The 20,713-nt window shown below is 41.7% G+C and overlaps 2 protein-coding genes across 2 annotated transcripts; both read left to right on the top strand.

The window, feature by feature from the left end:
* Positions 1-741: 741 nt before the first annotated feature.
* LOC129816983 (UDP-glucuronosyltransferase-like) lies at positions 742-8,293 on the top strand. The gene is made up of 6 exons (XM_055871984.1): positions 742-747; positions 881-1,240; positions 2,432-2,563; positions 4,749-4,836; positions 5,021-5,240; positions 6,500-8,293. The coding sequence occupies exons 1-6, from the start codon at positions 742-744 to the stop codon at positions 6,786-6,788; spliced, it is 1,095 nt and encodes a 364-aa protein (XP_055727959.1). The 3' UTR covers positions 6,789-8,293.
* prmt2 (protein arginine methyltransferase 2) lies at positions 6,963-18,804 on the top strand. The gene is given in 11 exon segments (XM_055871986.1): positions 6,963-7,013; positions 13,410-13,526; positions 13,573-13,629; positions 13,854-14,015; positions 14,284-14,448; positions 14,729-14,931; positions 15,642-15,771; positions 16,428-16,564; positions 16,655-16,774; positions 16,776-16,815; positions 18,772-18,804. Coding segments are annotated over 11 exon segments (1,215 nt in total).
* The last annotated feature ends 1,909 nt before the right edge of the window (positions 18,805-20,713 follow it).

Genomic DNA, 20,713 nt, shown 5'->3' on the forward strand with positions numbered 1-20,713 from the left:
CCTTATTTACATAAGTATTCAGACCCTTTGCTATGAGACTCAAAATTGAGCTCAGGTGCATCCTGTTTCCATTGATCATCCTTGAGATGATTCTACAACTTGATTAGAGTCCACCTGTGGTAAATTCAATTGAGTGGACATGATTTGGAAAGGCACACACCTGTCTATATAAAGATCCCACAGTTGACAGTGCATGTCAGAGCAAAAACCAAGCCATGAGGTTAAAGGAATGGTCTGTAGAGCGCCGAGACAGGATTGTGTCGAGGCACAGATCTGGGGTAGGGTACCAAAACATTTCTGCAGCATTGAAGGTCCCCAAGAACACAGTGGCCTCCATCATTCTTAAATGGAAGAAGTTTGGAACTACCAAAACCCTTCCTAGAGCTGGCCGCCCGGCCAAACTGAGCAATCGGGGGAGAAGGGCCTTGGTCAGGGAGGTGACCAAGGATCTGCTGGTCCCTCTGACAGAGCTCTAGATTTCCTCTGTTGAGATGGGAGAACCTTCCAGAAGGACAACCACCTCTGCAGCACCCCACCAATCAGGCCTTTATGGTAGAGTGGCCAGACGGAAGCCACTCCTCAGTAAAAGGCACACTATAGCCTGCTTGCAGTTTGCCAAAAGGCACTTAAAGACTCTCAGACCACGAGAAATAAGATTCTCTTGTCTGATAAAACCACATCTGGAGGAAACCTGGCACCATCCCTACAGTGAAGCATGGTGGTGGCAGCATCTTCACCACCATGCAGGTGAAAGGTTGTGAGGGTCTGCTATATGATGAGCCCCTGATGCAGTGACTGAGAGGAGAAATATTTTAGCTGATGCTGGCTGACCCCTTCCTACCCTGTGGATCCGTCATCGCTCACTCCTTCAACATCCCAGCGTTTTACTTCAAGGGGGATCCCCTGTGGGCAGGATGAGAAGGCTGCCCAGTGCCCCACTCCCCCATCCTACGTACCACGCTTATTCTCCGGCAACACTGACAACATGGATTTCCTAGGGAGGGTTAAGAACATGCTCATGTACAGTCTGGAGACCTACCTGTGTACGGTAATGTTTGCCAGCTTTGACGAGCTGACCAGTAGGTACCTAGAGAAGGACATGACGTACAGGGAACTGCTGAGTCACGGTGCGATCTGGCTGCTGAGGTATGACTACTCCTTTGAGTATCCCAAATCCAGGATGCCCAACATGGTCAACATTGGAGGCATCAACTGTGGTAAAAGAGCTCCACTTCCAGCGGTGAGTCTCATAAGAATATGTTTTAGAATAAACAACTTCAACTGTGCGTAGCTGTGCAACCTATATGGATCCAGGTCCAGAAACCTCAAGGGATAGATTCACTACTGTGGCAATTGTAACCCCACCCCCCACCCACCAAAAAATACAAAGAAAAAACATTAAAATAGAGTTTCTGCTCAACATTCACTTTGGGAGAACGTCCCTCTCTGTACTACCCTCCATTCTCTCTCTTTTCTAAACACTGTGTTCAGCCAGTGAAACCTGAGCCAGGAACAGCATTTATGTGTCCCAAATGGTACCCTACCCCTTACATAGTGAACTACTTTTGTCCAGAACCCTATGGGCCCTGGTCAAAAGTATTTGAGTAATAGGGTGCCATTTAGGACAGACCATAGTTATTTCTTCCTGGAATGTGGCCACTAATCTAACAGAGGAACTGAGGGGCCCTTCTAGTTCCTACCCTACAAACCACAGGAAGATAAACTACTCTGCAGGGATTGTTCTGTGGGGTAAGGGTTGGGGTTAGCTGTGATTGTTATAAGGTTTATTATGCCTTTGTCTTCTATGAATACAGGGTGTGTTATCAAAGCATGGTATCCTTTCACAACTTCACCCTCCCTCCTTCAGTTAATGTTCTGTTAATACTGTTCTAACTCTGATGTGTGGAATTTAAACATACATTTTTCATGTGAATTAAATCATGCAATGAATACAATAGGTGTAGACCGTACAGTGAAGTGCTTACTTACAAGCCCCAAACCAACAATGCAGTTTAAAAAATCTGAATAAGAAATAAAAGAAAAGGAACACTTCACCTGGGGGATCTTCTGAGACCAGCCACCCGGACAGCTGATGAAATTTAGGAGTATTTATGTCTGTAATAAAGCGCTTTTGTGTGGAAAAACTCATTCTGATTGGTTGGACCTGGCTCCCCAGTGGGTGGGCGTGGCTCCCAAGTGGGTGGGCCTATGCCCTCCCAGGCCCACCCATGTTCCCAGGCCCACCCATGTTCCCAGGCCCACCCATGGCTGCACCCCCCACCCAGTAACATGAAATCCATAGATTAGGGCTTAATTAATTTATTTCAGTTGACTGATTTCCTCATAAAATTGTTGCATGTTGCGTTTATATTTTTGTTCAGTGTAAATGTAAAATGTTTTTGTTAACTAACTCTTCCCCGTGCCTCAACAGGACCTGCAGGAGTTTGTGGATGAGTCAGGAGAGGATGGCTTCGTGGTCTTCACCCTGGGCTCTATGATCTCTCAGATGCCTGAGGAAAAAGCCAAGCAGTTCTTTGATGCCTTCAGCAGGATCCCTCAGAGGGTAAGGACTCCTCGATGCTGTCCCAAATGGCACCCTATTCCATATATTGCACTACTTTTGACCACAGCTGGTCAAAAGTAGTGCACTATATAGGGAATATGGTGTTTGGAACGCATCCATCATCTGTCTATTACATAATGTTTCCCACAGTTAACCCTTTCTGACTAACACAATCTTTAAGTATACAGTCTCTACGTCTTCTGTAGACATCAACAACTGACAACATATTTCCTGAGCTTTCTTGCATCTCCTAGATATAGGACAGACACTTTAAAACCTTATTCCTTACTGTCTTTTTTGCTATTTATGAATGAATGTGTTTCTATGGGCTGTAGTAGTAAAGGCCAAATTCAATATTTTATCAAATACAAATTTTGATATATTTTTAATACTAAATGGGGTCCTAAAATTCTAAATCAAATAGCTAAATGATCAATAGTATGACCATCTTAAAACAATTCCATATGTTAGCTTAGTCATGCACTGCAATGACACGATTGACTGATGATTGGTTGAAATAAATTCATAAGAAGAAGATTGTGGGAGCTATACTGTTAGATTTCAGCCTGTGTGTCCATGTATACTGATGATTCAACCCTATATGTGTCAGCAACCACAGCTAGTGATATCAATGCAACCCTGAACAAAGAGTTGCAGTCAGTTTTAGAATGGGTGGCCAGTACTAAACTGGTCCTTAACATCTCTAAAACTAAGACCATTGTATTTGGTACAAATCATTCTTTAAGATCTAGACCTCAGCTGAATCTGGTAATGAATGGTGTGGCTGTTGAACAAGTTCAGGAGACTAAATTACTTGGTGTTACCTTAGATTCTAAACTGTCATGGTCAAAAATGATTGAATGGTTGTAAGTCTGTCTGTGGTAAAGAGATGCTAAAGAGACACCACACTACACAAAGCAAGTCCTGCAGGCTCTAGTTTTATCTTATCTTGATTCATGTCCAGTCGTATGGTTAAGTGCCGCAACGGACCTAGTTAAGCTGCAGCTGGCCCAGAACAGAGTGGCACATTTTGCTCTTCATTGTAGTCAGAGGGCTAATATCAATACTATGCATGCCAGTCTCTCTTGGCTAAGAGTTGAGACTGACTGCATCGCTTCTTATTTTTATAATAAACAAATTGTTTGCATAGTCAACTTACATACAACACTGACAAACACACTTACCCCACCAGACATGCCACCAGGGGTCTTTCCCAGTCCCCAGGTCGGGAACAAATTCCAAAAAACATACAGTATTATACAGAGCCATGATTGCAGGGAACTCCCTTCCATATCAAAAACAAATAAAGCAACACCTTCAGTCACAAGGCCTCTCCCCCATATAACCTACTTGTTGTATGTACTGACATGTATGTGTAACTGATAGATGCACACACACGCAAACTACATGTTAATGTACAGTATGTCAGTTGTAAAATCTTGTCTAATGTATTTTTCGTTATGTGTCGGACCACAGTAAGACTAGCTGTCGCCATTGTTAATGGGGATTCTAATAAAACAAAATCAATACAGTCTTATTGTATAATTATCTATAGTAGAAAGCAATGGGTTAGAAGAAGCCTACATAACCAACCCGTAATGCAAAATGCAACATCCATTTATGGCCAGCTATGTAAACTCTAACATTGATTTATCCTGCAATAGATGTCATTAAATTGTTAATATTCATTTTTGTCTTCTTCTAATGGCTTAAGGGGAAAGTAATCTGAAAGTAATTAGATTACGTTACTGAGTTTGGGTAATATAAAAGTTACGTTACTGATTACTATTTTGGACAGGTAACTAGTAACTAACGGATTACATTTAGAAAATGACCTACCCAACGCTGCATATAGGCCTAATCTCCAATCCACCATTAATCTAATCTAGACTAAGAACAAGTCCTTTATCCCCCGTTGTACTTAACTCTGAGGAATGCTGTAATTACATGGAGTTTCAATGACATTTGCATATTCTCCATTCTTCATATACAACGTCAAGTGTCATGGCAAGCTGCTGTCTATGTTGTTCAGTTTGTGTGGAGTACACTGGAGCTATGCCTTAACGCTCCAGACACACATTTATATTCCACTACAAAGTGGTGTACCTTCACCACTATATCCAGAATTGCCAGATGATTCTGTATGACTTGATTAGCTAAGTAAACTGTTGTTCTCTGTTTTAAGGTGGTGTGGAGGTACACAGGAGTGGTGCCTGAGAACGCTCCAGACAACGTCAGATTGATGAAGTGGCTTCCTCAGAATGATCTGCTGGGTTGGTTTAGTCTCTCATCATCAGAGATAATGTTACAATGATATAGTTATGATGAAAACCACCTGGGTTACAGAAGTTAGAGGGGTACTCTTCTCAGTAAACACATGCTACTGTTGTTGCCATTTTGCAAGAGAAACAATACATCTTCTTCTTCGTGGTGAATGTTCTATGTTCCATGTTCTAGGCCACCCCAAGGTCAAGGCCTTCATTACCCACGGAGGAACCCACGGTATCTACGAGGGGATCTGTAACAGTGTTCCCATGGTGATGCTTCCGTTGTTCGGTGACCAGAGTGACAACGTACACCGCATGGCGGTGAGGGGTGTCGGGGAGGTGCTCAATTTGTTCGATATCACCTCAGACAAACTGGTGGAGGCCCTCAACAAGGTCATCAACGACAAGAGGTCAGACATCATGTTAACGTAATACAAGGAAGTATACTGAACAAAAATATAAACGCAACAATTTCTACGATTTTACTGAGTTACAGTTCATATGAGGAAATCAGTCAATTGAAATGAATTAATTAGGCCCTAATCTATGGATTTCACATGACTGGGAATACAGATATGCATCTGTTGGTCACATATACCTTTAATAAAAAATGGGCCTCAGGATCACGTCATCGTATTTTTGTACATTCAAATTGCCAATCGATAAAATGCAATGTGTTTGTTGTCTATAGCTTATGCCTGCCCATAGCATAACCCCACCACCACGGGGCACTCCGTTCACAACATTGACATCAGCAAACCGCTCACCCACACAACGCCATACACATGGTCTGCGGTTGTGAGGCCAGTTGGACGTACTGTCACATTTTATTAAAACAACGTTGGAGGCGGCTTATGATAGAGAAATGAACATTAAATTAGCTTGCAACAGCTCGGGTGGACATTCCTAGTCAGCATGCCAATTGCACGCTCTTCAGACATCTGATTGAACGCTCTTCAGACATCTGAAGCATTGTGTTGTGTGACAAAACTGCACATTTTAGAGTGTCCCTAGCTCAAGGTGCACCTGAATAATGATCATGCTGTTTAATCAGCTTCTTGATATGCCACACTTGTCAAGTGGATGGATTATCTTGGCAAAGACAAAATGTTCACTAACAGGGATGTAAACAAATTTGTGCACAAAATTTGAGAGAAAAAAGCTTTTTGTGCATATGGGACATTTCTGGGACCAACATTTTACATGCTGCGTTTATATTTTTGTTCAGAATAATAATGTTACAAGGACATGTTATACACTGAAAATACAAACTATGAACCTCTTAAATGAAACTACATGTAATCTAAAATTGAATCTTTGTAATCCCTGAAAGTCATTTTTATCATGAGGACCATCAACAATAACTAGTAATGCTGCATACTCCAAGATAGGTTAAAATCTTGCCTTTTTGGTGATTTTTTAAATAATTTGCTAAGGTGTAGACACGTTGTAGGACACAAGCTCAAATAAACAGGACAAGCAGGATAAAAATATAGCAGTGCAAACAGTACAGGGACCAAATCCTACCTCGAGATCTACATATTGAGTTTCAGTGCAAATATAATATTGTCAACAATGCATGATTTACATGAACGTCTGAGTTCCTCATTAGAATTCAGCCCCAGTCTATGAGGAGATTGTAAACCCTGTTGCTGTCCTTCTGCCCCAGTTACAAGGAGAAGATGATGAAGCTGTCAGCGGTGCATAAGGACCGTCCCATCGAGCCCCTGGACCTGGCCGTGTTCTGGTCAGAGTTTGTGATGCGTCACGGCGGAGCGGAACACCTGAGACCCGCCGCTCACGACCTCAACTGGATCCAGTACCACAGTCTGGACGTGTTCACTCTGCTACTCACTATAGTTCTCATTGTTGTCATGGTCACCGTTAAATGCTGCAAAGTCTGCTTCCGCAAGTGTTGTGGAACGAAGAAGACTATGAAGAAGAAGAAGAGTGAGTGAATGTCCTTTCTGTGGCCTAGGCCACCATTCAATCCAAGGCTCGTTGTAGAGCGCTGTTGACAATAATGTGCCTTTAAAAGGCAATGTTCCTGTGTTTGCTGAGATCACATTCACAGTAAACGCTGCAGATGTTGGCTCAATCATAAAGTACCTTAAAATGTCAAGCGCGCTACAATGCGCTACAGATTGAATCCCAGCCCAAGCAATCAGGCCCTAGAGTTCAGAGTAACTATACTGCCTACTCTAGGTCCTGTGTATAACAGGGAGTGAATAGGCTACTGTAGGTTGAAGGAAAGAAACGCCTGACAGAGATTTGCCATTTTTATGTTTGTTTGATATCTCAGGATAATGCCAGAGTAACTTCATGTATCTGTTGTCAATAAGGCCTGATGCCTGCCACCAGCAAGACAGTCCCATTCCATCACAGGAGGTTGGTGGCACCTTAACTGCTGGTAATGGCTGGAGCGGAACGGTATCAAATACATCAAACACGTGGTTTCCATGTGTTTGATGCCATTTCATTTGTTTCATTACAGCCATTATTATAAGCCGTCCTCCCCTCAGCAGCCTCCTAAGTATTCCACAGTCAGCCACTGTGCCTTGTAAAAAGCATGAGCTGATGCACACCCACATTGTTTTGTAGAGGTGCTAACCAACAAAGATTAAACTGTATAAAAATCAAGTTGAGTTGCCGAAACGTTGGTTACAGAGTTGCCGAAACGTTGGTTATTTGGTTTACTTAATCAATTGTTTGGAGTATATATATATATATATATATATATAGAGTGTACAACTTTCTTTCTTTTCATACAATTTAGTATCTTGGTAACACAACCAATATATGTCATGCTGGTATAAAGGATTTTGGAGACAGGCACAGTAATACACAATAGGGTTTTTTGATACACCCAAAACAAACACGTATACAAAAACACTGGGCTGTACCCAAACAAAAGAGCGAGGGTAAACCTTGTTGAACGCTACAGGACGATACCCGTAATACACAATATATAAAGCACACAGCATAGCAGCTGCACCAACGTACTCACACTACCAATGGACATGGGAACAATAACCGACAGCCCAATGGAAACCAAAGGGCACACTTATACAAGTACTAATCAGTGGGAATAGGGGACAGGTGTGTGTAATGAATGTTCCGGAGGGATCCGTGACAATATAGTGGCAAGAGAGAATTTCTCTTTGTCTTTGAAAGGCATTTTGACAGTAAAAAGCTATGGCAGGTGTGTCATTTTGCCTGCGCCTCATTCGGTCTTCATCAAGGTCCAGAGAGCACCACTGACATTTTTTAAATATTTCCTCGCCGTCAAAATTTGCTAAATGTAGTCCTTTATCCATCGTTTTTGGAATTTCCAATGCTCCCTGACTGTCTAGCGTTCATTTCAGTAATTGTTTTTTGTTGTATAGTACTTTTTCACTGTTTGTAATGTTTCAAGTGAAAAAAACATTGTGAAAATCTACAAATAAATTGTAATACAAAGTTGCATCTTTGTCCCTTTTCATTGCAGTTAGAGAGAAAGGAAATGGGCTGGGGCTGTGTTAGTTAGGTTATTTTGATTTAAGTAAAAAAAAAAATGGAGTAAAAAAAAACTGAATTTTTCTTATCTGAATTTGAAAGTTGCCTTTATTGTATCAAAATTGGACATGGAATAACGGGAAACAAATAACCACTTTTATTCAATTTTTGTTTTGTTCATACCCGGAAGTACACACCTCCTCATAGAAAATTGACAGGACTTAGTGGCGGTGTTAACACCCTAGGTTGGCAGTCCAGAGAAAGGATTAGACCGAGTATGACTGGAAGATAAAAATACTAATGTTAGCTAAGATGCAGAACTTTTTAGGAAGTTTGCATGCCAATAGAACAAACTGAACAAAGTTGGCTTGCACTTGCTGGCTACTGACTATACTCATGTTAGATAGTAGCTAGTGGAAGTAAGTTAGTCCCTCAACCTGCTATAAGATGAAGCTGCCTGACCAAAGCTACCTGCTGCGGAAAGGTCAAATTTCTCCATTACTTTCTGTAGCTACTTAGCTAGATCTTCAGTCGGCTGATGTTGTTTATTTACTGAGTAATAATGAACAGTAGTTACTGTAAATGGTCTATCTGGTATTTTATATAGCTAACTTAGGTATTGCTTACACATACAACAGTATCCAGTTAAGCTATAGCGAAATATACTCTTCAGTTGTGAACACGACTACTGCTACGACAATTGGCCTAGGATCTTAATTTGATCAGCCTGTTGCAGAAAATTTCCAGCACAGATGGAAATGCAAACTTGTAGTGTTTAAGGTTTAAAAGGCTTCTAAAGTTTGTAGTTTACACTTTAAAATGTCAGACTTGATTTTCCCTAAAATGTATCAACCTCTACAAAAATATCCATTAATTATAATCCATACAATAATTCTCATTTCCTGTTGCTGCAGGATTATTTTCCTGCTGTGAGAAAATGGTCAAATTAAGATCCTACATCTGTACAGTGCCTTTGGAAAGTATTCAGACCCATTGACTTTTTCCACATTTCGTTATGTTACAGCCTTATTCTAAAATGGATGTAAAAAAAATCCTCAGCAGTCTACACACAATACCCCATAATGACAAATTGAAATCAGGTTTGTAGAAATGCTTGCAAATAAAACAGAAAATATCTTATTTACATAAGTATTCAGACCTTTTGCTATGAGACTCAAAATTGAGCTCAGGTGCCGTCCTGTTTCCATTGATCATCCTTGAGATGATTCTACAACTTGATTAGAGTCCACCTGTGGTAAATTCAATTGAGTGGACCTGATTTGGAAAGGCACACACCTGTCTATATAAAGGTACCACAGTTGATAGTACATGTCAGAGCAAAAACCAAGCCATGAGGTCGAAGGAATTGTCCGTAGAGCTCCGAGACAGGATTGTGTCGAGGCATAGATCTGGGGAAGGGTACCAAAAAACGTTTCTGAAGCATTTAAGGTCCACAAGAACACAGTGGCCTCCATCATTCTTAAATGGAAGAAGTTTGGAACCACCAAGACCCTTCCTAGTGCTGGCCGCCCGGCCAAACCGAGCAATCGAGGGAGAAGGACCTTGGTCAGGGAGGTGACCAAGAATCCGATGGTCCCTCAGACAGAGCTCTAGAGTTCCTCGGTTGAGATGGGAGAACCTTCCAGAAGGACAACCACCTCTGCAGCACTCCACCAATCAGGCCTTTATGGTAGAGTGGCCAGACGGAAGCCACTCCTCAGTAAAAGGCACACTATAGCCGCTTGGAGTTTGCCAAAAGGCACTGTTACGTTCCCAGTTTCTGTTGTGGTTTGTGTATTTGTATGTGTGTTTCAGGATGGCTTCCTGGATTCCTTTAAGCAGCTGATTGGTCGGACCCATTGATGATTGTAGCTGACCCCGCCCTCTCGTCAGAAACAGCTGAGCATTCATTGAGCATTCTGCGCTGTGCTCTTGCAGTCATCTTTTCAGGACTGCCACTCCTAGGGAGAGTAGCAACAGTGCTGAACTTTCTCCATTTATAGACAATTTGTCTTACCGTGGACTGATGAACATCAAGGCTTTTAGAGATACTTTTGTAACTCTTTCCAGCTTTATGCAAGTCAACAATTCTTAATGTTAGGTCTTCTGGGATTTATTTTATTTGAGGCATGGTTCACATCAGGAAATGCTTCTTGTGAATAACAAATTCAAATTTTATGAGTGTTTTTAATAGGGCAGGGCAGCTCTAATCAACATCTCCAATCTCGTCTCATTGACTGGAGACGAGATTGACTCATTGATCCAGGTTAGCTGACTCCTGACTCCAATTAGCTTTTGGAGAAGTTATTAGCCTAGGGGTTCACATACTTTTTCCAGCCTACACTGTGAATGTTTAAATTATGTATTCAATATAGACAAGAAAAATACAATAATTTGTGTGATATAAGTTCAAGCACACCGTTTGTCTGTTGTTGTGACTTAGATGAAAATCATATCAAATTTTATGACCAATTTATGCAGAAATCCAGGTAATTCCAAAGGGTTCACATACTTTTTCTTACAACTGTATGCACACTATCATTCAAAAGTTTGGGGTCACTTTGAAATGTCCTTGTTTTTGAAGAAATGCACATTTTTTGTCCATCAAAATAACATCTAATTGATCAGAAATACAGTGTAGACATTGTTAATGTTGTAAATTACTATTGTAGCTTGAAACGGCAGATTTTTTAATGGAATATCTACATAGGTGTACAGAGGCCCATTATCAGCAACCATCACTCCTGTGTTCCAATGGCAGATTGTGTTAGATAATCCAAGTTTATAATTTTTAAAGGCTAATTGATCATTAGAAAATCCTTTTGCAATTATGTTAGCACAGCTGAAAACTGTTGTTCTCATTAAAGAAGCAATACAATTGGCCTTCTTTAGACTAGTTGAGTATCTGGAGCATCCGAATTTGTGTATTCAATTACAGGCTCAAAATGGCCAGAAACAAAGACTTCCTTCTGTAACTCTTCAGTCTATTCTTGTTCTGAGAAATGAAGGCTATTCCATGTGAGAAATTGCCAAGAAACTGAAGATCTCGTGCAATGCGGTGTACTACTCCCTTCACAGAACAGCACAAACTGGCTCTAACCAGAATAGAAGGAGTGGGAGGCCCAGATTGCTGATTGTTGCTGATAATGGACTTCAGAATGCCTATGTAGATATTCCATTTAAAAAAATCATCCGTTGCCAGCTACAATTGTCATTTACAAAATTAACAATGTCTACACTGTATTTCTGATCTATTTTAATGGACAAAAACATTTGCTTTTATTTCAAAAACAAGGACATTTCTAAGTGACCCCAAACTTTTGAACGGTAGTGTATGTCTATACTCTTTGTCTATGTCTGTCCCTGACACCTATTGAAAGATTAGTGGAATCTGTGTGGGTAGCTGGACAGGTAGGATGACTGACAGTGAAGGTGAACAGGTGGTCACGTGTCAGGTGACAGAGGAATGGATGAGACTGAGGCAGGAATTCCTTTAACCATAAAGTGGTATATTTACTGAGTAATCTGTGCTGCATAACAAAGGACACAAAATAACATGTATCCAATCAAATTCATAATCACAAAGACCAAGCATTCATGATAAACATAATTAGGGAATTCAACAATCCAGTTCATTAAGAAGTCAATAGTAATCATCCGTGAGTCATTTAGGCTCGTAACTGTTTTTCATAAATCATGAAATAATACGAACAGTGAATGGTTATTCAATCTATAATCCCCATTATTTTGATATCAAAGTCGATCAGTTAGCAAACAATGACGTTTCTCATTTCACCCTTTCAATTGTCTTCATGTGTACATGTAATTAATTGAATTACATATTAACCATATCGATTGCATAATTGGCCTATGAGGAGCCGTAGGGCCGGGATCATTGACCATTCACATTACACCATATGTTGGAAGCGTGCGCTCCAAGCCGCGCTCCGCGGTAATAACTATAAACAATAACTGATGGCCCACTCTCCCGATCGCAACAGATAGTTCAGATGAAAGGTAACAGAGTCGGTGGACTTACGTGGATTCATGGACGCACAGAACTTCTCGAGCAGACGGAGTTAAGGAAGAGAAAGCAGCGAGATCAGGCGATGGCGTTTTCCTCCTTTTATGGGGATGAGATCTGTCCGTCATTGCCACCTGACCTAATTAAAGCGCCCCTGGCCCAGCTGAGTAAGTGGCCATGAATTAAAGGATTATTCCACCAACTCCATGTGCCTTTTCTACACCTATACTGTATGTCTGTCTCTGACCCCAGCTGTATGTCTACAGTATGTGTATGTCTGTCTCCGACCCCAGCTGTATGTCTACAGTATGTGTATGTCTGTCTCCGACCCCAGCTGTATGTCTACAGTATGTGTATGTCTGTCTCTGACCCCAGCTGTATGTCTACAGTATGTGTATGTCTGTCTCTGACCCCAGCTGTATGTCTACAGTATGTGTATGTCTGTCTCTGACCCCAGCTGTATGTCTACAGTATGTGTATGTCTGTCTCTGACCCCAGCTGTATGTCTACAGTATGTGTATGTCTGTCTCCGACCCCAGCTGTATGTCTACAGTATGTGTATGTCTGTCTCTGACCCAGACTGTATGTCTACAGTATGTGTATGTCTGTCTCTGACCCCAGCTGTTTGTCTACAGTATGTGTATGTCTGTCTCCGACCCCAGCTGTATGTCTACAGTATGTGTATGTCTGTCTCTGACCCCAGCTGTATGTCTACAGTATGTGTATGTCTGTCTCTGACCCCAGCTGTTTGTCTACAGTATGTGTATGTCTGTCTCTGACCCAGACTGTATGTCTACAGTATGTGTATGTCTGTCTCTGACCCCAGCTGTTTGTCTACAGTATGTGTATGTCTGTCTCCGACCCCAGCTGTATGTCTACAGTATGTGTATGTCTGTCTCTGACCCCAGCTGTATGTCTACAGTATGTGTATGTCTGTCTCTGACCCCAGCTGTTTGTCTACAGTATGTGTATGTCTGTCTCTGACCCCAGCTGTTTGTCTATGTGTGTATGTTTATCGCTGACCCCATCTGACCTTAACCCTAACCCTCTCTGACCACAGCTGAGTTTCAGAGCTGGAGACAGGTTACTGGTCCACACCAAGACATCAGCTGACTGGTGGTGGGCGGAGTTAGGAGGCCTCTGTGGCAACATTCCATCTAGTTACCTGAAACAAGATGTGGAGGAAAGTTACCTAAAACAAGGTGTGGAGGAGGACACCTCAGAGGACACCTCAGGACCCCTGGCAGGATGAAGAGTACTTTGGCAGCTATGGAACACTGGTTTGGCTTCTTGTCTCTCTCTCTTCCTAATTAACAATACATTCATTTATACACAGTGATATTATTTGCATCCCAAATGGCATCCTTTTAAATATATATTTTACTACTTTTGACCAGGGCCCAGATTTGTCCCTAATGTGCACTATATAGGGAAACGGGTGGCATTTGGGAGGTAGCCTATGCAACATGTGTTAATATTGTTGTCTGTGTTTCTGCTGACCCAGAGGCTTCAACTGGAGATGCTGAGTGACCGAGCGAGGACGGAGGCGTACCGCCAGGTGATTCTGACCAACAGCGCCCCCCTCACAGGGAAGGTGGTTATGGACCTGGGCTGTGGCACCGGAGTCATCAGCCTCTTCTGTGCCCGCCTGGCCCAGCCCAAAGCTGTAAGGATACCAAGATAATATATATATATATATATATATATTATTATAATCAGTAACTATTCATATCGCAGATAAAAGTCTAAGATATTTTATTAAATTCATGTTTAGTGCCAGATAGCAGTCAACTTTTATTTTGAGCCTTCATATTACAATGCCTATATCTCCATCTAGGGAACAATGTACATTCAAACACCATGCGTTTGTGCTGTAGGTGTATGAAACTTCTGTTCTGTAAGTGTATTAAGTCCTGTGTTGTGTTGTTCTGTAGGTGTATGCATTGGAGGCCAGCTCCATAGCAGAACACACTGAGACCCTGGTGAGGCAGAACGGCTGTGAGGAGGTTGTGACAGTCTTCCAGGGTCGGGCTGAGGAGCTTGAGCTACCAGGCACAGTAGACATCCTGATCTCAGAGTGGATGGGCAACTGTCTGCTGGTAGGGAACTGTATGCTGCTAGGACTAGGAGTTATTGTTTTAACATCTGAATCCACTAACACCATTGTTTCATAAAGACTTCTGTGATTGAGAACCTACTTGATTCTCATCTCCTGATCTCCACCATAACAAAGCATTTTGCAATGGAAAATGAAAACAAGCATTTATTTTTGGATAAATTCAGGTAGTCCCTCCCTGTTCTGGCCCATTTGCTTCCTAGTGAATATGACCCTGTTCTGCCTCAGGTGTTTAAATAACAACTGTCTCTCCTCTCCTCTAGTTTGAGTTCATGGTGGAGTCAGTGTTGCAGGCGCAGGACAGCTGGCTGAGAGTAGGGGGGGGGGGGGGGGGGGGGGGGGGGTGATGTGGGCCTCTCTCTGCCTGGTCCCGTCAGGCCCTGGACTACTACACAGAGAGGATGGGCTTCTGGGAGCAGCCCTACGGACTGGACTTCACTGCCCTCCAGAAAGATCCAATACTGGGGTTCAGCCCCAGTGGTCACACCATAGAAATATAATCACAAGAACAGACCTGGAGCCTCTGACCATGGTGATTCTATTTCATTATTATTGTATTATGATGATTCTATTTCTATGGGTCTCACTGACCATGTCCATTTGAGTTCTCTAAATGTAATCCCTGATGTGATCAGTTAATGGAGCTGTAGTTGTTATATAAGTATTCTTAGTTTGTTTTTCATTACGCTTTTGCCTGTTTTGTCATTTATTTTAAATGACATGAGTTGTCCTGAGGTGTTTGTCAAGTGTAAACCAGGAGTGTATGTAACTTCAGTAATGAGACTGTCTGTCAGGTGTGATGTCACAGTGATGCAACTACAGTAGGGACAACACTATGGACAGTAAGTTTTAACTACAATACTTTTGGGGTCAGTTTCCCAGATATAGATGAAGCCTGTACAAATCCTGAACTAAGAAGCACTTGCTTTTTAGTCCAGGACTAGGCTTAATCTGTTTCTGGCAAGCTGTCTCTCGGTGGTGAGGGTGTAGTTTGGTGTGAAGTGGTAAGCGTAACATCTATGGTAAAGTGGAACAACAAACTTAAAATTGCTGTGTCAGCTATGCTCCAGTCTTTACAGTGCAAATTAAACAACCAAACCAATCGGGTAAGTCTGTCATTGAACAATATTGAATGGCTGTGAGTGGCTAGTTAATGTGACTGCCCCCACCCTCCAGATCCATGGCCCAGTCAGAGTTCTTCTCCAGGCCCAGGTTCAGCCACCTCCTCCAGCCTGAAGACTGCCTGGCCACCCCCTGTGATGTCATCACTCTGGACATGCTCACGCTGCATGTTACAGATCTAGAGGTACAGTACGTCTGGTTCTCACAGATCTGGTACTGGATTATATACAGTGTAAATGTAAGGCATAATCAACAAGGGGCTAAGCATTCTCTGGAAAATAATGAACGAAGTGGAAGGTGTGTTCCACGACGCACTAGCAGAGTGGAACTGAACTTCCACTGAGTTGCATTATTTTCCAGAGAACGTATGGAGCCCCGAGTTGATTATCCTTTTTATACCATGGCTATAATTTAATACATTTGCCACTAGAAATGTGTTAATTTGACAGGATAATGTGTTCAACACTCACTGAAGTAGCTAGCAGGTGTACTAGATGGCTTCAGTAGTTGCTGTTGTAACCAAACAAACAGACTTGCTAGTTTAGCTAACCAAACCATCAGACCTAGCTTGCTATTATGAAAATAGAATTCAACAATACCAATACTGTTTTCAATTAGACTTTTGCTGGCAAAAGCAGCTCAAACAAAACGTGTAAAAATGAACTATAGGCATTGAATTCTACCGTGCAAATATACTGTGCGCTATAGGAAAATAACACACACTCTAGAATGCCTTCAAGCCAATCAGAAAGGAGTATTCAACAATGCCATGGTGTAAAACAATATAATAACATGTAATTCACACACACATATATGTAAGTCAATGTGTTCCCTGTCTAGAAGCTGAGGGGCCAGTTTACCTTCATCGTGGAAAAGGCCGGGACATTCCACGGGTTCACTTCCTGGTTCAGAGTTCAGTTCCAGAGCCTGAAGAGAGACAAAACCACATTGGAGTTAGACACTGGGCCCTACTCTGAGTAAGTAGTGGAGGTAGACACTGGGCCCTAGCAGCTATCACAATCAGTACAGCCAATGCGATATCAGCCTCTCCCTCTTCCCTCCATCAGGCCAACCCACTAGAAGCAGATTCTGTTCATGCTGGACGGGCCGATCTCGCTGCTCAGTGGAGAGACGGTGTCTGGAATCATCCTTCTACACCGGAACCCCGTCTGGAGACGTCACATGACTGTGGAGCATCAGCAGCACAGAGGAAACAGGAAACTGCATGGCAAGTATCCTCTATCTTTTAGGGGTGAATCGTAATTCCCACTTACCTCAAATGTTCACTTATACCCATTTCAGACAGAAGATGTGGTATGTTACCTGTAAAGAATGACCCCCTTTCAAACAGCCCCTTATATACATATTAGTGGGTAACTGGAAAATTGGGTGGAGTGGGGGGTGTTGTTAAACCATGAGGGCTGTTTGTTTACCTCAACGTTTCACTTAGTTTCCCATTGACAGTAATGCATGACTAAGTGAAAATTCAACTTACAGTACCAGTCAAAATTTTGGACACATCTACTCATTCCAGAGTTTTTTTCTTTATTTTTACTATTTTCTACATTTCATAATAATAGTGAGACATCAAAACTATGAAATAACATATATGGAATCATGTAGTAACCAAAACAGTGTTAAACAAATCAAAATAAATGTGAGATTTTTCAAAGTAGCCACCCTATGCCTTGATGACAGCTTTGCACACTCTTGCCATTCTCTCAACCAGCTTTACCTGGAATGCTTTTCCAACAGTCTTGAAGGAGTTCCCAAATTTGATGAGCACTTGTTGGCTGCTTTTCCTTCACTCTGCGGTCCAACTCATCCCAAACCATCTCAATTAGGTTGAGGTCGGTGGTTTGGAGGCCAGGTCATCTGATGCAACACTCCATCACTCTCCTCCTTGGTCAAAACAGCCCGGAGGTGTGTTGGGTCATTGTCCTGTTGAAAAACGAATTATAGTCTCACTAATCCCACAGATGAGATGGCATAACGCTATGGTAGCCATGCTGGTTAAGTGTGCCTTGAATTCTAAATAAAACATGGACAGTGTCACCATCACACCTCCTCCTCCATGCTTCACGGTGGGAACCACACATGCGGAGGTCATCCGTTCCATCCACTCTGCATCTCACAAAGACACTGTGGTTGGAACCAAACATCTCAAATGTAGACTCATCAGATCAAAGGACAGATTTCCACCAGTCTAATGTCCATTGCTCGTGTTTCTTGTCCCAAGCAAGTCTCTGCTTATTATTGGTGTCCTTTAGTAGTGGTTTCTTTGCAGAAATTCGACCATGAAGGCTTGATTCACACAGTCTCCTCTGAAAAGTTGATGTTGAGATGTGTCTGTTACTTGAATTCTGTGAAGCATTTCTTTGGGCTGCAATCTGAGGTGCAGTTAAATCTAAGGAACTTATCCTCTGCAGCAGAGGTAACTCTGGGTCTTCCTTTCCTATAGCAGTCCTCATGAGAGCCTGTTTCATCATAGTGCTTGATGGTTTTTGTGACTGCACTTGAAGAAACTCAAAGTACTTGACATTTTCCAGATTGACTGATCTTCATGTCTTAAAGTAATGATGGACTGTCATTTCTCTTTGCTTATTTGACCTATTCTTGCCATAATATGGACTTGGGTCTTTTACCAAATAGGTCATCTTCTTTATACCCTACCTTGTCAAAACCCAACTGATTGCCTCAAATGCATTAAGGAAATACATTCTACAAATGACCAAGGCACACCTGTTAATTGAAATGCATTCCATGTGACTACCTCATGAAGCTGGTTGAGAGATTGCCAAAAGTGTGCAAAGCTGTCATCAAGGCAAAGGGTGACTACTTTGAAGAAACTCAAATATAAAATATATTTTGATTTGTTTAACACTTTTTTTGGTTACTACATGATTCCATATGTTATTTCATAGTGTTGATGTCTTCACTATTATTCTACAATGTAGAAAACAGTACAACATAAAGAAAAACCCTTGAATGTCCAAACTTTTGACTGGTACTGTAAGTGGAAGTAAAGATTCACCCTGAAGTGTGTACAGTAACTTAATTACTAAGCATCCTTTCTCAGTCTTCTAACATTATATAAGGACGGATTCTACTGTGTTTTTGTAGATCTGGATATCTAAGAAGTTATAGACTTGTCACCTCACCTGTTGCTGTGTTCTCCCTGTAGGTCCAGACAAAGAGTTTCCCTATGTGGAGATGATGACATCATAGGCTGTCATTGAAGGATGTAGCAGCCAGACCGCTCTGATATTAGCCTAGTCCCAGATCTGTTTGTGGCTTTGCCTACTCCATTGTCATTGTCAAGCCAAACATGACAATTCCATAAGGAGTGTTGTGGAAATTACCTCCAAGTCAAACTTAAATGATCATACTTTATTATCAGCAAGCTGGAGAGGTTCCAACAAACGTAATGCACCAAGTAGTACACGTCTGTCAGGAGCTCTGTCGGAGAAGTCCTGTTCTCTTATATACTGCTTTTGCAGACAAGTTATATTTGCATGATTTACATGATTAAATATTTGAATTTATCATTGACGTTTGGTTCATGTATGTGACCGACCAATACCTCACGAGGCTTCTTCTCTCCAAGCTGAGACCTTGAAACTGATATATTCTTTTCGGTTCTCAAAACAATGTTCTGGGCGTACTGACAAATTGCTTATACTGATAGGGATCAATCAGTCACTTGTATGAACCCAGTCGAATTGGTTATTAGAAAAGCACAAACATCAACATTTCCTTCACATTCTCTCCTCTTATATAAAAGTTAGCGTTACATTTTAAGGTATGCATTAGATTATAGCTTCTATCAAAAGGTTCTATACTTCTACTAAAGTAAGTGAAATCAACACATAAAACCAGATACTTCATCCTTTCAAACCCTTCATTCTGGGATGTACAATCTAAACAGTTACACATATGCTTCATTACACAATTTAATTTATGGATTCTGTCAATGACATTTCAGCTTGAGCTTTTGTCGCGAGTGGCATGTACAATGCATTTTTTGTCTAAATTATTATAAATGTTGCAGTATGCAGACCTCCACAATCAACCTGATACCCCAAGTAAACCATTTTGGACAAGCCTAAATTAATTACAGGCACAGTTGACCACCCCCCTCCATCCCGGCACTCATTCTTCTGGCGTTTCTTCATTTTCTTCCTTGGATAGTGTTTCAGTTTGCCCTCCCAATGGCAAATGTTCAAAGTGGATGGCCCTTGATAATGTCCCGCTTTCAATATCTGGGGAATAATTCTGATTTAAACCAAGCAGACGAATCTCACACCTGAGCCACCACCATCCTTTACCGTCCATTGTGTCTTGTCCATTTTCGGACCAGTACAACAGCATGCTCACTCCACGTGGACCCATGTTGCACTCCTGAGAGAAAAGGCATGAGATAAAAGGCCGTTGATAGCTTCGACTGGATGCTGTGCACAGGTTGCTGGCTCGGACTCAGGTTTCAGGTAGAAGTGATGAAGGACCATATTGAACGCCATTGCCACCATCACTTCAGCCGGTTAGAAGGGGTGATGCTCACAATGTTCTCGGACAAATGATCCCTTCTATGCATCTACTGTAGATACCATCGGTTGTCACCTTCGCAATTACCTCGAGAGCGGACAGACCAGAACAACAGTTTAGTTTAGGTCATTTCTGATTAAGGAAATCCAGACAAACTATTCACTGTATGACAAATTATTACTTATACCAAAATTCTTAATACAAATGTCTAAGGCAAATGTCAAAAAGAATAACAACACACAGTTGAAACCATTTTTGCAAATTGGCTTATACTCCCCTATCATCTTGGCGATCTCACCACAGAGTTACAGGGTCAGGGAGTTAGAGGGCTAATCCCTAGGGAGAAATCCCGACCATCCATTAGACACAATCTAGTGAGATTTGTATTGAAGCAAGACAAAAACAAAACAACAAACTTCTTCATATAAAACACCTTATCCTTTACTCAATGGAGCTCTCTGTCTATAAGATTACCTGGTTCACATGGCATAGTCTCAGCACTATCTAGTAACAATCCACAAACCCAACAATCTGCTACATTCTGTAGTACAGAGACATTACTAGCTATTTGTAAGAAAGTG

This window comes from Salvelinus fontinalis, chromosome 19, assembly GCF_029448725.1.
Source record: "Salvelinus fontinalis isolate EN_2023a chromosome 19, ASM2944872v1, whole genome shotgun sequence".
Taxonomy (NCBI): Eukaryota; Metazoa; Chordata; class Actinopteri; order Salmoniformes; family Salmonidae; genus Salvelinus; species Salvelinus fontinalis.